This window comes from Prosopis cineraria, unplaced genomic scaffold (assembly GCF_029017545.1).
Source record: "Prosopis cineraria cultivar Desert tree isolate PC_DT_omini unplaced genomic scaffold, ASM2901754v1 PC14, whole genome shotgun sequence".
Lineage (NCBI taxonomy): Eukaryota > Viridiplantae > Streptophyta > Magnoliopsida > Fabales > Fabaceae > Prosopis > Prosopis cineraria.
In genome coordinates, this window is record NW_026555345.1 from 10,173,227 (window position 1) to 10,187,509 (window position 14,283).

Sequence of the window (14,283 nt, forward strand, 5' to 3'; positions counted from 1 at the left end):
GACAATAATTTTTCTCTTGTTTGGACGAATCTTTCTCACAAAATAATTTTTTTCTTTTTTTTATTTTGGTAATAGTTAAATCTTGTTTTTTTTTTATAGAAGGCCATAGTGAAAAGCATGCAAAGAAACTAAAATCATATCATATCCAAAGTCATAAAGTTTTTATAATCAATAGGCAGATTATTGAATAATTTAATATCAAAATTCTCTTTCAAAGTTTCATAAGTTAGAAAGTCAACATATCTATTTATTTTTTTGTGAACATGTTTAAAAGTGTGTTAAAAATTGTGTCATAGGCCAATCATTATACTATACATATTGTTATTTAATGAATTTCTCTTTTATTATCATAACAATTGCATGTTCAATATATATTACTGGACAAACTATAGTGATTGTCATAAATATCCCTGGTCAGTTATCTTTGAGGGATCATAGATAAAACAAGACTAGTATGACTTTGATTAATTATAAAGATACAAATTAAAGTTATAAATACTTGAAAGAGTATGAGGTGCTGGACTGAACTGTTATGAGAAAACTGCATAGTACAAGTCATAAGCTTATCTCATATATAACTATATCACTAAACCCTTTGACTTGAGATCATCATAGATTCCTATATGATAATCACTGAACTTTGACCTAATCAAAAGTTACCTTTGATCGGGTAATCATAAAGGTTATGATTGAATTTAATGATATTCATGCAGAGGAATATGAGTGATCAAGATGGAATTTGTCCCTCACATTAAGTGAAAAATATTACTGGACCCCTCAATGAGTAAGACTGAGAAAATGTATGGCTATACTACAACAAGAAGGATTTTTCCATTGTTACCGTCAGTCTACTCAAAAATCGAGAAAGTAACGGTCAAGTGAAGGAGAATGATAATTTCATATCTCATACTTGACCAAAATATTGCGTGACAAAAGGGATGTGATATGGTTGCTTGATAGGTTACATTAGATTATCGATCCCTATGTGAATTGGGTAATTATAATGTCTTGCTAGAGGCCACTTGTAACTTGTGGGCTAACAGTGTAATTAGCCTACTGCCAAATTTATATGGGCCTACAGGGTCGCACACAAGAACGGCCCAACTCGAGCTATAATGTTCAAGTTCGTTGAATCTGAAATATGTCTAGATTTAATGAATGTAATATAAGGTGAATGAATTATATATTTATATATATATATATATATGAAATATAAAATTTAAAATATAATTATATATATATATATGTGTATATATATATATGATATATGTATATGATATATAAAATTAAATATAGATAATATAATATATATATATACACACATTTTCAAAATTTATATGTATACATATATATTCGTATATATATAATATAATATGTATATGTGATGTATATTATATTATATTATGTTATGTTATGTTATGTTAATTTTAAATTTAATTTTATATGATAGATTAAATTTAATAATTACATGATAAGAGAGAATATCATGTCAATTTTATAATTTAAATTTATAAAATAAATTTGAATTAGATATGATATTATGGATTAAATTTATGAGATAAATTTAATTAAATTTTCATGAGCTTTTAAATGGAAGATAAAAACCCTTATTTATATATTATATATAGATAGGGATGTCCTTATGAAGGGAGAGAGAGTTAGAAAAGTTCTGACGGCAAAAACACTCTGAGAGTCACGAAACATTCTATAGAAATAAAAATTAACATTCAAAAAAGAACGGATGTTGAGAGCGCTAGCACGCTGTTCGAGTTAGAGAGCTGTTCGTGTGAATATTGGTAGAGGGAGTAGATTTACGTTGTCAGCTCTTGAAATTCAAACATGCGCTAACTTCAAAAAATTAAAAGGTAACTCTTCTATCCACCTTAATTTAAACGAGTTCGTTCGGTCCATATCAGGATAAGGACTTTAAAATTTTAATCTTTCGCTATGCTTCCCTATCCAATAAAGTAATCTCTCAATTTTTCATAATAAAATTTTTAATATTTTTAATAATTATTGAAGAGGGTGACTATTAAAGGAGTTACATTTAATGAGTGATAAAACTTTTATAAAATTTAAGTACATATTAGTTATGAGAATTTTGGCATTCAACAAAACTAGTTATCCCTTCGGTTAGAATTCGAGCGTTCCATGCGCGCTCGCAGAAATCGAATTGTGAAATAATATTTTAGAGATCGAGACCCTTGTGGAGAAATGGATGACTCTCATAGCCCCGCTTGTTGGGTATATATATACACACTGCACGTAAAGAAGAAAGAGAAGACGCACGCGTCAACTACACGCGTCCACGTCCCTTCACGAGGGAGCTCCCCTAGTTATGGCTATGCCGCTTCGTATTTCCTCTGTATTCACTGCGATGCGAGAACCATCGGTTTCTCCTCCAAGTTGTCCCTCTTCTTCTAAAGCCTTAGCCATCAAATTCTCCCGCGCTTCCTCTCTCAAGCTTCAGCCTCAGCCTCAGCTCCGGCCATCCAACGTCATCAGCAATTCGTCTGGTTTGTCTCCTACGAGGCCCAGGGCAATGGCAGCTAGGTATGTGTGGTGGATCTTCTGTTTGGTTGCCGAGAAAGATGAGCTTCAAAATACAAGGAAAATTTTGATTCCACGTAATTCTCACTCCCAGCAACATTACATTGCTTGACTTGAATGAGAAAAACCATAATTTCGTAAATCACAGTAGGTTAACTTCCAATTTGGATGCGATTTAGTCCCTCGGCAATGTCGGCCTTTCATTACAGTTTGATTCGAAGTTTAACCCCAAACCAATAGGAAGTTATTGGCAAGCAATTATCAAATGTGGCTTGGGAGGTGGGTGGCAAATCAGTATTTTGTTAAACTTGTGTTAAATTTTGGGCGAATATGAGATATAATAGCAATGTTACAAATACTTTTGAGAGACTAAATTGAAAGATATGACTGTTGAAGGACCAAATTGAGAGTTTATCGGTAAATTAGGTACCAAAATAGGATTTCCTCTTGAATTATTGTGAAAGTGGATTTCTGTCTTCTTAACTTGTTTTAATTGAATTTCTCTGCTGTTCAAGTGTGCAAGAGGCTCTTCCACCAGCCCTTGCTTCGACTTCTGCCCCTCCTAATTTATTTGATGGCACTACAAGGTTCGCTAGTTTCTTAATTTCTGAACAAAAACTTCAAATTTCGTGGTGATATTTATTTTCCTATATCTGATCACTGGAAATCTCCTTTTCTTTGTTTCTTTGGCGGGTGGATGAAGGTTGTATATCTCTTACACTTGCCCCTATGCACAGCGCGTCTGGATCACCCGTAATTGCAAGGTTTTAAAGGACTCTTGTCTAATTTTGTTACTTGCATTTCTTTTTTTAAAAAAAAATTCGTAGGAGTGAAAATTGGGGATCATTTTAGGAAGAATGATAATCGTATTGGCTTGCTGGAAAAATGAAGAGAATATTGATTCCTGCTTCCAAAGCCATTAATGGAAGTGAAAGAAAATAAATAAACAGCAGTGATGCTAATGTGTTTTGGGTTGGATGATTGTTCTTTGTTTTTTTTTTTTTTTTTGGAAATAAGAGTCAATTCATTAAAATAAAATGAAATACATAAAAACCCAAAAACCATACAAGGTTAATTTGGGCTTTGAGTACTGTTAACTTTTACACAAAACATAAGGCAACAATAAGATCAAGCATCTGAACGACTCTCAAATAAGCATAAATTGAAAATTCTAAAAGGACCATTGAAGTTGCTGCTGATGATTGTTCTTTGATTACCATCTTTGAAACAAGTACTTACAAATAAATATTTAATCTTGAAATTTTGTCTTCATATGCCTTCCCTTTATTTATTTGGAATCTGATCATGAGAGAAGATTTTTTTTTTTTTCCTGCTTAATGGATTTCATTCCCTTCATCTCTGTTCGATCTCCTTCATTTAGTTTCCATATAATTCCGGGGAAACAAAAGTTCCTATATAAGTTCTGACGAAATGAATTATTACATTACTGAGCTTTGCATAATGTGGTTCTAAAGTTTATCACACCTTCTCTACCTTCATATTGGTGAGAAGCAGGGATTGCAGGACAAAATACAACTGGTTCCTATTGATCTAGATGATAGGCCTGCCTGGTATAAGGAGAAAGTATACCCACCAAACAAGGTGCACATGATAATTATTCTTTGTTTCAAAAGCAAACCGTCAATAACTTATCTCTATTTTATACTCAAACCAAAGGTTAAAATTCCAAAAAAAAAAAAGTTAAGGGTTTCCACGAAATTTTCAGAAATAGTTGATTTAATGCATAACACATTCTTATAACAATTATTTATATCTTTCTAAATTTAGGTTCCTGCTTTGGAACACAATAACGAAGTCCGAGGAGAGAGTCTTGATTTGATGAAATACATTGACAATGACTTTGAAGGGCCCTCACTTCTCCCTGATGTAAGACACAAAATTTCTCATGGTATATATTTTTAGGAGGCTAAATAACTTTGTCGGTCTCTTGAATTTCAATGAATTTTTAATTTGGTCCCTAAAGTTTAAAAGTTCTAGTTTGAATTTGTCTCTGACCTCTATCAATTGATCTTCACGAATATGCTGTTATGTATTTTTGATACAGCCAATTATTTTCCATATCAGCATTTTGAATATACATGATTGATGCTAATTCACCTGAACGGTTTAACCTTGTTGGATTGACATACCACATACACTAATGAATTTCAGTCCATCATCTACTTTTATGTCTTCTGTTGACTTTAATTTTGCATATTCAAACTTTCAAGATAGCACTAGATTGGTCACGTTGAAAGAATTTAATGGCAACCTGATGAGACTTTAGTGACCTGGGCCAAATTAAAGATTTAAAAACTATTGGGACTGACTTGTAAAGTTTTAGACTTTATGGACCAAATTAAAAATTGTGGAACTTTAGAGCCTAGGAGAGTAATATAACATTTCCATATCCAAAATTCAAATTTAAATTAAAGGTTTCTATATGGTAAACAGGATTCTACAAAGAGGGAGTTTGCTGAAGATTTGCTATCTTACACTGGCACTTTTTACAAGACTGTCGTCTCTTCATTTAAAGAAGATGTAAATGTGACAGAAGCAGGTAATGTGGCAATTTCTGTCTTCCTGGTGTTCCTCTGGTTGATAATTACGAAACCTCATAATGCTACAGGCACTGCATTTGATTACATTGAATCTGCTCTCTCCAAATTTGATGGTCCTTTCTTTCTTGGCCAATTCAGTTTGGTGAGTATACTTGTCCAATTCATGGTTATATACATTATATTCTCTCCATTTTCATCCTGTTATAGATTGTCAAAGCATTCTTTTCGTTAAACATCAGGTGGATATTGCTTATGCTCCCTTTGTTGAAAGATTTCGACCATTTCTGATGGATGTGAAGAATCATGATATCACAGAAGGCAGGCCTAAACTAGCAGCATGGCTTGAGGTAGGGAAAACAAACATAATTTTGTCCCTTTATATCTTCAGGAAATTGAATTAATTTTAGTCATATGTGTCACTTATAATACTTTGCATATGAAAATATGTTCAACACCACTGTAACTAGCAGCAATAATTCTAAAGTGTGTTCTGGAATTCTAGATTCATTTTCAAGCATAAGTATGATTTCTGGACTCATGCTTGTGCATTGTGAAGTTCCCTTGCATCTTGGCTCATTTCACTTGTTCCTCCCTGGATCTTTCTAATCATCCAGCTGCCTGGCTACCACTGGGTCGGCCATTAGTTTAAGTGGATCTTAAGGCATGCATGACAAATTTTAGAGCCTGTTTGGCTGAACTGCTAAGTGCTAGAGTTATTACTTTGTTTCGTTGAAGCCTTTTAGAGAAAGAAAGAATTGAGTGAATGTGTTAGGTTATGTTTCCCAAACACAGATTTCTTATTTATAAGTAGTACAAAGGTACAAATGATAGTTCAAGGAAGTACAAAAAATAGTGCAATGAATTTGGACACTATTTAACACTATGTACATCACGTAGAGTAGTATTTTACTACTCTAACACTTCCAAATTGCTTTTTCTAAAATATCAACTCTCTTGATATAAGTATCTCACTTTATAAAGCCAAATATTGCTGTATTGCACTCCCAAGCACTTGAATTTATTGCAGAAATTGAATTCACCTCTTTGTTGCTTTGGTTACATCAACTCAAACATTAAATTGGAAGCAAATTGGTCTGTAGGGTAAATGCTCTTCTTGTTCTGAAAATGATTACACAGAGTAGTGGTAGGGGTCGGCCCTTTCCTAAGGACTTTATTTGTATGTCATTTTGATAATAAGTAGCAAGGACATAATTCCTGATCACTGCTGGCCGTTGGTCATAGGCATTGTGGAAGGACTCCGGCATATTCCCTCCTATCCTATATCTAAAGTGTCTTAAAAGATAAAATCGGTCCAATTTACATGATGTGTCAAAATATCAAATGATTTCTTTTACCCCTAGAATTTAATATTGGTCTCGTGACTTGAGCCAAGGTTTTATCTCTTCCGCAAGGAACATAAATGAATGGGGGCATAATTGGAATACTTGAATTTTTTTTGGACAAAGAGAATCATGTAACAACTTTTCTTAATCTTCGTGAAAATGTCTGAAACATTTTATAATAAGGACCAAAGGGAAAGATCTTTTAGGCAAACTAAATAATACTCCCTCCATTTTTATATATAAGAAAAAATAATTGTATCACACAATTTAAAAAAAAAATCAATTAACTATAATAATTGTCTGGAAATAACAAAAAATTGGACTATTATATTTAATCAAAATAAGGCTGCATTAATTGTTTCTCATGAATGAAAATTATGAGTTTATGAGGGGTAAGAGGGAAAAATTGTAATAAATAATCAATGTGATGGCTTATCTCAAAACGTCTCCTCCCAAGTACCTTGTAAATAGAATTGGAGGGAGTAGTCTTGATTGTTAAGGTTGATGTTAATTTTGGCTAGACATTAAGGCCATTCAAAGGTTTGGTTAGAATTGGTTTATAGCAAAAATCAAACTGAGTCAAATCAATTGGTTTGGCAAAGCTCTTGACCCATTCGGTTCCAGGTGAAGTTCGTTTGATTTGGTTTGGATTAATTTGAATCATGCTAAAATGATTTTTCTCCTGGTAAAACATGTAAAAGTTAACAAATTAGATTACAGGTAGACTCACTTTTTTAAATAAAAGTTTATATTCATGAATACACAAATATAGACTCAAATTAATTAAACAAAAAATTTCAGAAGTACTGATTCTTTTAAATGGAAGAAAAAAAGTATTGATTGAAGTTTGTCAATAGAATTAGATGAAGTCTCAATTTATGTGATTTTAATTGTAAAAGATAATTTAAACTTATACGCTATTGATCCCATGTTAATTAAATAATATTGAAGGAACCGTGTGAAAAGCTAATGAATCAGCCGTGGTCCTTATAATAAATTGTTGTATGTTAGGTATTGGATATGTAGAGACTAAGTTAAACCGATTTTGTTGCATTCGAATCAAACCAAATTGAAGCAGATCAAAAGCTAAAGGGAACCTTATTTGTAGTTGGTTTTGTTCGGTTTTGAATATCTTAATGAAAATGAGATTGAAATACAACATTGCAAGCATTTTAAAGATTAGAGGACCATATTGGAATAAATAATCTGTGGAAGGCCAGATTGAAAATCTTCATATCTGCGTTCGGTTTTCACAAATCAAATGATTATTTGGTAACTGTTTAAAAGAACATGCTGTATCATTCATCTTTTACTATTTTTAAGCACCAAGTGAAAATTTCCATTGAATACATGCTGCCAATGGCTATCATCAATGTCCTTGATATTCATTTCCTTCATATAATGATGTTTCTAGCATGGTAGCTGTGATGTTCACAACAATTTGGAGAGTTCAGAGTCAATTTTAGTTTGTTGTCGGATTGCGAGATATTGATCCAGAATTCCAGATAGTTTTCAGGCATACATATTTGTTTATGATAATGTTTTCATACCATCTGATACTTTTACACTAAGCGCTTGGGAGTTTTTTGGACTCTGACTTTCTAAGCTATTGAGTTCTAGTATGATTGTGCTGATGCTGCAGGAGATGAACAAAATTGATGCCTATAAACAAACCTGTCATGACCCGAAGGAGCTTGTTGAACGCTACAAGAAACGCTTCTTGGTACAACCAATGTGCTAAGTTTATACTACACTTTTAATTCGAGTTCACCAGGCCACTGCTTTCATATATTTTTAATCTATTTCTTTTTCGCTATAGGCACGTTTATGAATTCATCTTTTGGCGTCAGAGTTTGAGATCCTGGTATGCGACAGTGGAGCATGAAGTTCGATTAGGGAATCAATGTGCTACACCTTAACCTTTCGTTTGGATGAAGAAAAAAATTGGGGGGGGGGGGGGAGAACTCTTAAATATAGTAATAAAAATACTATTTTTAGAAATTTTTTGTAATTTTCTCTTCTCTATTTTTTCTCACATTTTCCTCCATCCAAATCAAACTCAAGATCATAAGGCACTAGGTTTTTTCAGGCATACATCTTAAGGCCATGAACTTAACAGCAAATGCTAATGTTATTTGCTTCTTCGAGTCATGAACTTAACAGCAAATGCCAAGATGAACCCAAAATGTGGACGTGGGAATCTGAGGACGAATGGTCCTATGCGAGCGTGTCCCTGCTATTGTCTCATGACAATATTTTGAAAGCCACCTATCTGATCCGGTGGACATCATCGTTTATGAGACACAAATGAGATGGTCCAAAAATAAAACTGCAGATGCTTTAGCCGCACTTCTCATCTGGAACGATTTTGACTGTACAAACCATTTCTTTTTTATTTTCGTCACAAGTGTTGGCAAGATTGAACCCGTCACAAGCGAAGGTATCTTTTTTTTAATCTTAAATAATAAATTAATATGATGCTTATGACCATCAACTTGTAAAATGAATAATAGTTTAACTTGAAAAACATAAAAAGTAAGAAATTTCATACCATCCAAATTTCAATTAGACAACTTAGATGGAACATCCACATTGCACCACATAGCAGCACAAGAGTAATTTTAATTTTAAAAGTCTAAAAATTACATTCACCCATATTCCTGCTGTGAGGGATCATACAATCTTGGACTTCAACGTCCACAGCCTTTAACAATAGAGCTATTAGCCTAGCCTGACCCGACATTCTACAATAATATAATGTGGCATCTTTTTTTCTTTTTTTTGGCCATTCTCTTGAAGAAATTCTATGGATAGGTCAGCCTCCTAGGAAGTTGAAGTTTTAAACCATTAAAATTAATTTAAAATTTGTAATTCCCACTTGAATTTTTGTATTAATAAAATGAGAATCTTAAAAGGCCAAAACATCCAACATCATGAGAAGTGGGATTCACCAAAGAATTATCCTTTTGCTAAGGCTTTTTCTCAATAGATGACTAAGGACCAAAAGTTGAGAAAAATTTCAGACAAAAGGAAAATTCTTTGCAGATAGAAATATACATATTCCTCTGTCGCAAATTAAAAGAATGCGCCCCATCCACGTCGATATTAATTAAGGAGTTTGAGTAAGATGGCATGGCTCTTTCACGAAGCCAGAGAGAGGGTGAATGTATGGGAATGAAGCAGCTACTACTTCAGCAATACCTTGCCTATTTTCCTTATATATACTATCAAAGACCACAAAGCAAGCCATGCTGAGATATAAAGCGAAACAACTCCAGATCCTGCTAAAATGGCAGGCCCGCCATGGCTGAAAAAGAAAAAAAAGAATAGCACTATCAGGAATGTCCAGTAGAGATACACATGCATTGTGGTCACCCGCACCAAATATTTGAGCGACAGAAAATTGGAGGTGCGTGTGAGACCCACTTCCTCTCTCTTCATGAAATATAAACTATACAATAATGCAACCAGCAGGTGCTTGGATCAACTGCTAAGGAGTTGATCCTGCTTAACCAAAGGCCTCGAGTTTGAGCCCTAGATATACCGCAGTGATTAAAATTCTCAGTGGGAGGTATATCCTTCCCAAAGAAAGAAGTGTCCACAAGTTAACAACTGGATTAATCTAGATCAAAGACCTGAGATATCGGAGCAAAGGCCCAAAAAAAAAAAAAAAAATAATGCATCCTGGATGAGGAAAGGAAGACCAATACCTGCAGTCTCGGGTTGCAAGGAGGATTGTTAATGCCGTCATTTGTGTGGCTGTTTTCCACTTTCCCAGGTTATTTACAGCAACAGCCTGTTATAAAAAGTTTCTAGTATATTCTTGAGCCTTTTCACATATATGGACCAGACATTTCATTCAAATGTACAGGAGGTATAACAAACCTCTAAAAGCTTACTGTCCTGGGATGCAGCCCATTCCCTGACCGCAGACATGGTTATCTACAACCAAGTTACAAGAAGAAACTGTCAGACAACCGCTTTCGAAAATTAGACAAGATACCTCCAAAGGGAATAGACGTTATTGCTATATTAATCTCAGTCCAACAAATATGCTTGCCAACATGCATGCTAATATACACAAACATACTAGATCTGGAAACACCCCCCAAGCATCAGTATCATAAAAAATAAATAAATAATAAATGAATAAATATAAAAAAGAACATAATAACTAACAGGAGTTGGGTCTAGTAGAAGGAACTAGTTTCTCACAACATGATGAATCAAGATTCCAATCCCTACTAGGAAAGATACCTACATTTAGCATCCAACCATACTTCAAACAAGATTGCCTCTAACAGTAGAATACTTGTTACTAATCAAAAATAAAAAAAGCACATAATACATGACAGCGATTGACATAATTCCCTCCCAATAATTGTCCAATCTAGTGTTAACTAATTCTTCACGGTTAGCTACATTACTTTAGTATATGTTTTGCTACAAATTGAGGAAGAGACAACATAATAATTATAATTTATAATTATAATTAAAAGAACATGTTGAACAAATTAACACTAATATTAGAAAAGGAAAATATATATTATATAATACAATATGAAGAAAACTTTTTTATTTAATACTGTAGTAATATAATTATTATGATTAAAATAACATTGTAGATTTTAAAATAGCATACATTTTAAAATGATTATCCTAACAAAATTCCCACTTTATAATTATGGTTACAAATTTTCCAGTCCCCTGCCTTTTCTTTTAGCTCTCATCAAATTAAGAAGTCAAACTTAAATATATCTCTCTCTATATTCACTCTACTGTTCCCCTACTCTCAACTTGCCAACCTCTTCTTTAATTTCATCTGCTTCTACACCTCTTCATTCTTTCAAATATATAAACCAGTATCCACCATGTGATTCTCTTCAACTCTCTCCCTCTTCATCTTATTCTACAGGCAATCGCACTTCACCTTCCTCTATTCAGTTCTGGTTCGTCCATTGAGTCGTTTCAGTTTGTGAATGCACTCCATTTTGGTGCAGACACGGAAATGGGATTTGCAAGGAAGGGTAAATTAGGCAATGTCAATCTGATCGGCATGCAACCAATTGAATACATCATACAGCATGAGAACATAAAAATGACATCATTGTCAAGGATACAGCCCAAAGAAGCATCAAACCCAAATACCTAGGCGAGAAACGCAATACAAACTCTAATAAAAAGGCCAAATTAAAAATCAAATCCAAAGCCTCCACTTGAATGTGATAGGAGCTTATTTGCAGAATTTTGAAACACCACAGAAACAAAACTAATGGACAATAATGAGAACACCATTCATTCCCATCTACCCAAGCTAAACATCCTTAGGTGTAAGATAGAAACAACAACCATAGGTGATCCTGAAGACAAATTTCCTTTCTACGCAATGCAGAATCAGGATAACCTAATTCTTGTATATAAACCATTGAATTTCTACGGCTTTCTGGAAAATATGTTGAGCTTAACCAGTACTAGTATAAGTCAACATTTGAGAAACTCAAATCTGCCCCAGATTAACACAATACACCAAAAAGGAGAAGAACCACCCTCTAAGCATGTCAAAGAAGAGACTTGTAGGAAAAGTTACCTAACTTGCCCTCGGGGCTGCTCTTCATTGGTCAATGCATAATAAGATTATCAATTGTTGTGATTTCATGACATTTACTAGAAAGTTTAGCTTCATCTTATTATTATGAGAATGAAATATAACACTGGAGAAAATTTTGAAATAAATATCAAAGGCATAGATAATAAAAGATATCGTAGTACATATCTATCAAAATGCATACGTTTGATGATAAGATGTAAGACCCTAGCTATGTTCTCAGTGACAAAAACTCTCACGTGACACATGAATTAAACAATGTTAGATTCACGGAAAAAGAAGGCATTACCTCCCTACCAATTATGACAATTGAAGGTATAGTCAGTAGCCATGGGGCTTGTCCAAAAATGGCAACTTCCAATGGTCTGGTACATAATAAGACCAATGTAGTAGCAACCATGAGCTGCATTCAGAAACAATTACATTCACCAAAAATCTAAAACAGCTCTCACATTATTAAAAGAATCAATGCATTAGCTATATTCAAAGAAAAACACTACAAAGAGAACTACCTTGTCTGCCACCGGATCTAAAAATGCACCGAAAGTTGATTTTAATTTCATCTGCATTGCAATCAAAATGAATATAAAAAGGACCATAATCATAACATTTGTAATCATTTGAAAACGTTGGCTCTGGCATTTTTAAGAAATCTAATTCGTACCTTCCGAGCAATATATCCGTCAAGCCAATCAGTAACTGCTGCAATGATGAAAATACCAGTGGTAGCAGCTGTTCCCCGCCAACCATCCATATAGAAGGCTAAACAGAATATCAGAACAGTTAGCATTTAGCACATAAATCATGTCAGTCTCAAGATGCCATTCTAGACAGTGGTGCAACAGCAGAAGCAGATTTTTGCAAGAAAACTAACATAAATTGTGCACAAGCACGAATATCGAGAGTAAAAATTTCAAATTACAATCTCCAATGCCATCATTTAGTGAAATAGCCAACACATAAAAAAAAATCACAGAAAAACCAATGGCGATGCAATTTCAACGTAAAATCCCAGAAAATCAAGGAATTAGAATTCAAATGAAATCTACAAATACACACATACTTGCAATAAGAAGCGGCACGGCGGCGACACGGCCTAGAGTCAATATAGTGGGCAATGTAAGCACTTTGGATTGCTGTTCCGGATCCTGCAAAGACCGAGGAGGCCGATCTTTCTGCAAAAGTGTCTCATTATTCGAGCCATCACAATCCTTCACATCCGATCCCATATCTACCACAAGGCCGGACCTCGATGCAGAGCCAGACCCACCTCCAGAAACCCCCGATTTCTCAAAAGAAGACGAACTCGAAGCACGCAAAGGGGCAAAAGACAGGGATTTATGGTGGGGGACCCAAAACGCAAGCCCTAGCCCTGGCGTTATGGAGGAGGGAGCCTTATCGTGCGCCAGAGAAAGTGAATGAGCGCACTGTGTTATCCTCCACCCACGTAGGTGATGATGATGGAATGGAATATTTCTCCTGTGGCTCCATAAAAGGGCCAACGAGGTGTTGGTGGTTTTGGGTCCAGTGGAGGAGGGTATGGCCGTGCGCGCGTACACAGATGAAGCTGTTGCTGTGAATTTAAGGGCTGACATGAATTGGGTTCGAGCTCAGCAATCAATTCACACGAACGAGTCTGAATTCCTCGGCTTCTCGGATCAGTGGATTGCGGAGAAAAGGATTATACATTAAATAATCAATTTTTTTTTTAGCAAGGTACATTAAATAAATAAATTATTAGTATTAGTATTCGGTATAGACGTGGGCTTGCCTTGCATTAGAGAGAAAGTTATTTAATTAATTTAATTTTGAGTTTGGGCCTGAGAGAATTATAAACGGAAGATAAATAAATTGGGGGAAATTGCAAAGAAGGATTTGGAGTGCGTTTTAGTTTTCTGTTGGTTAACAGTTTCTCTCCGCTTGATGGGAGAAAAAGTTTTGAGAAAAGAAAGTGAGAGGAAATAAAGTTTTTAAAAAAAAAATTATCTATTCTCATGTTTGGATAAACAGAAGAAAACAAAGAAAAAAGAAAAAGAGCAAATATTACAATAACTCTAATACTTTTATACTAAAATATATTACTTTTTTTATTTAAAAATATAAGATATTTTCAACCGAATTTCATCCCCCAATAAAATAGTTATCTACTTTTTAACTAACCTTATTTTTTTATATTTATTCTTATTAAATAATCTACAATAAATATAAAGTCATTATTAATAGG

The 14,283-nt window shown here is 34.1% G+C and overlaps 2 protein-coding genes across 4 annotated transcripts; one reads left to right on the plus strand and one right to left on the minus strand.

Moving 5' to 3' along the window:
• Nucleotides 1-2,235: 2,235 nt before the first annotated feature.
• LOC129292759 (protein IN2-1 homolog B-like) lies at nt 2,236-8,817 on the plus strand. 3 transcript variants are annotated; one of them, XM_054930398.1, is made up of 10 exons: nt 2,238-2,553; nt 3,066-3,137; nt 3,254-3,314; nt 4,063-4,152; nt 4,339-4,437; nt 5,005-5,110; nt 5,180-5,253; nt 5,351-5,458; nt 8,097-8,177; nt 8,274-8,817. In XM_054930398.1, exons 1-10 carry the CDS (start codon nt 2,339-2,341, stop codon nt 8,283-8,285), a joined length of 918 nt encoding a protein of 305 aa, XP_054786373.1. In that variant the 5' UTR covers nt 2,238-2,338; the 3' UTR covers nt 8,286-8,817. The 3 variants fall into 3 exon arrangements, with proteins under 3 accessions (XP_054786372.1, XP_054786373.1, XP_054786374.1); XM_054930399.1 differs by having other exon boundaries at nt 2,241-2,553; nt 4,066-4,152; XM_054930397.1 differs by having other exon boundaries at nt 2,236-2,553; nt 4,066-4,152; nt 5,005-5,253.
• Nucleotides 8,818-9,307: 490 nt separating this feature from the next.
• Nucleotides 9,308-13,722, minus strand: LOC129292758 (CDP-diacylglycerol--glycerol-3-phosphate 3-phosphatidyltransferase 2). Its single transcript, XM_054930396.1, has 7 exons — nt 13,123-13,722; nt 12,724-12,821; nt 12,572-12,622; nt 12,349-12,462; nt 10,340-10,396; nt 10,165-10,250; nt 9,308-9,761 (listed from the first exon to the last, which is right to left on the minus strand). Exons 1-7 carry the CDS (start codon nt 13,652-13,654, stop codon nt 9,641-9,643), a joined length of 1,059 nt encoding a protein of 352 aa, XP_054786371.1. The 5' UTR covers nt 13,655-13,722; the 3' UTR covers nt 9,308-9,640.
• Between the last annotated feature and the right edge of the window lie 561 nt (nt 13,723-14,283).

What these genes read in the sequence shown, in the direction of transcription:
- LOC129292758 (XM_054930396.1), bottom strand. Translation starts at nt 13,654, where the DNA reads ATGTCAGCCCTTAAATTCACAGCAACAGCTTCATCTGTGTACGCGCGC. An exon ending in ACGGATATATTGCTCGGAAG is followed by an intron (nt 12,623 to 12,723) that starts GTACGAATTAGA and finishes ATTGCAATGCAG; the next exon opens with ATGAAATTAAAATCAACTTT. An exon ending in TTGTCATAATTGGTAGGGAG is followed by an intron (nt 10,397 to 12,348) that starts GTAATGCCTTCT and finishes ACTTGGTTGTAG; the next exon opens with ATAACCATGTCTGCGGTCAG.
- LOC129292759 (XM_054930397.1), top strand. Translation starts at nt 2,339, where the DNA reads ATGGCTATGCCGCTTCGTATTTCCTCTGTATTCACTGCGATGCGAGAA. An exon ending in GGATCACCCGTAATTGCAAG is followed by an intron (nt 3,315 to 4,065) that starts GTTTTAAAGGAC and finishes GGTGAGAAGCAG; the next exon opens with GGATTGCAGGACAAAATACA. An exon ending in GGCCCTCACTTCTCCCTGAT is followed by an intron (nt 4,438 to 5,004) that starts GTAAGACACAAA and finishes TATGGTAAACAG; the next exon opens with GATTCTACAAAGAGGGAGTT.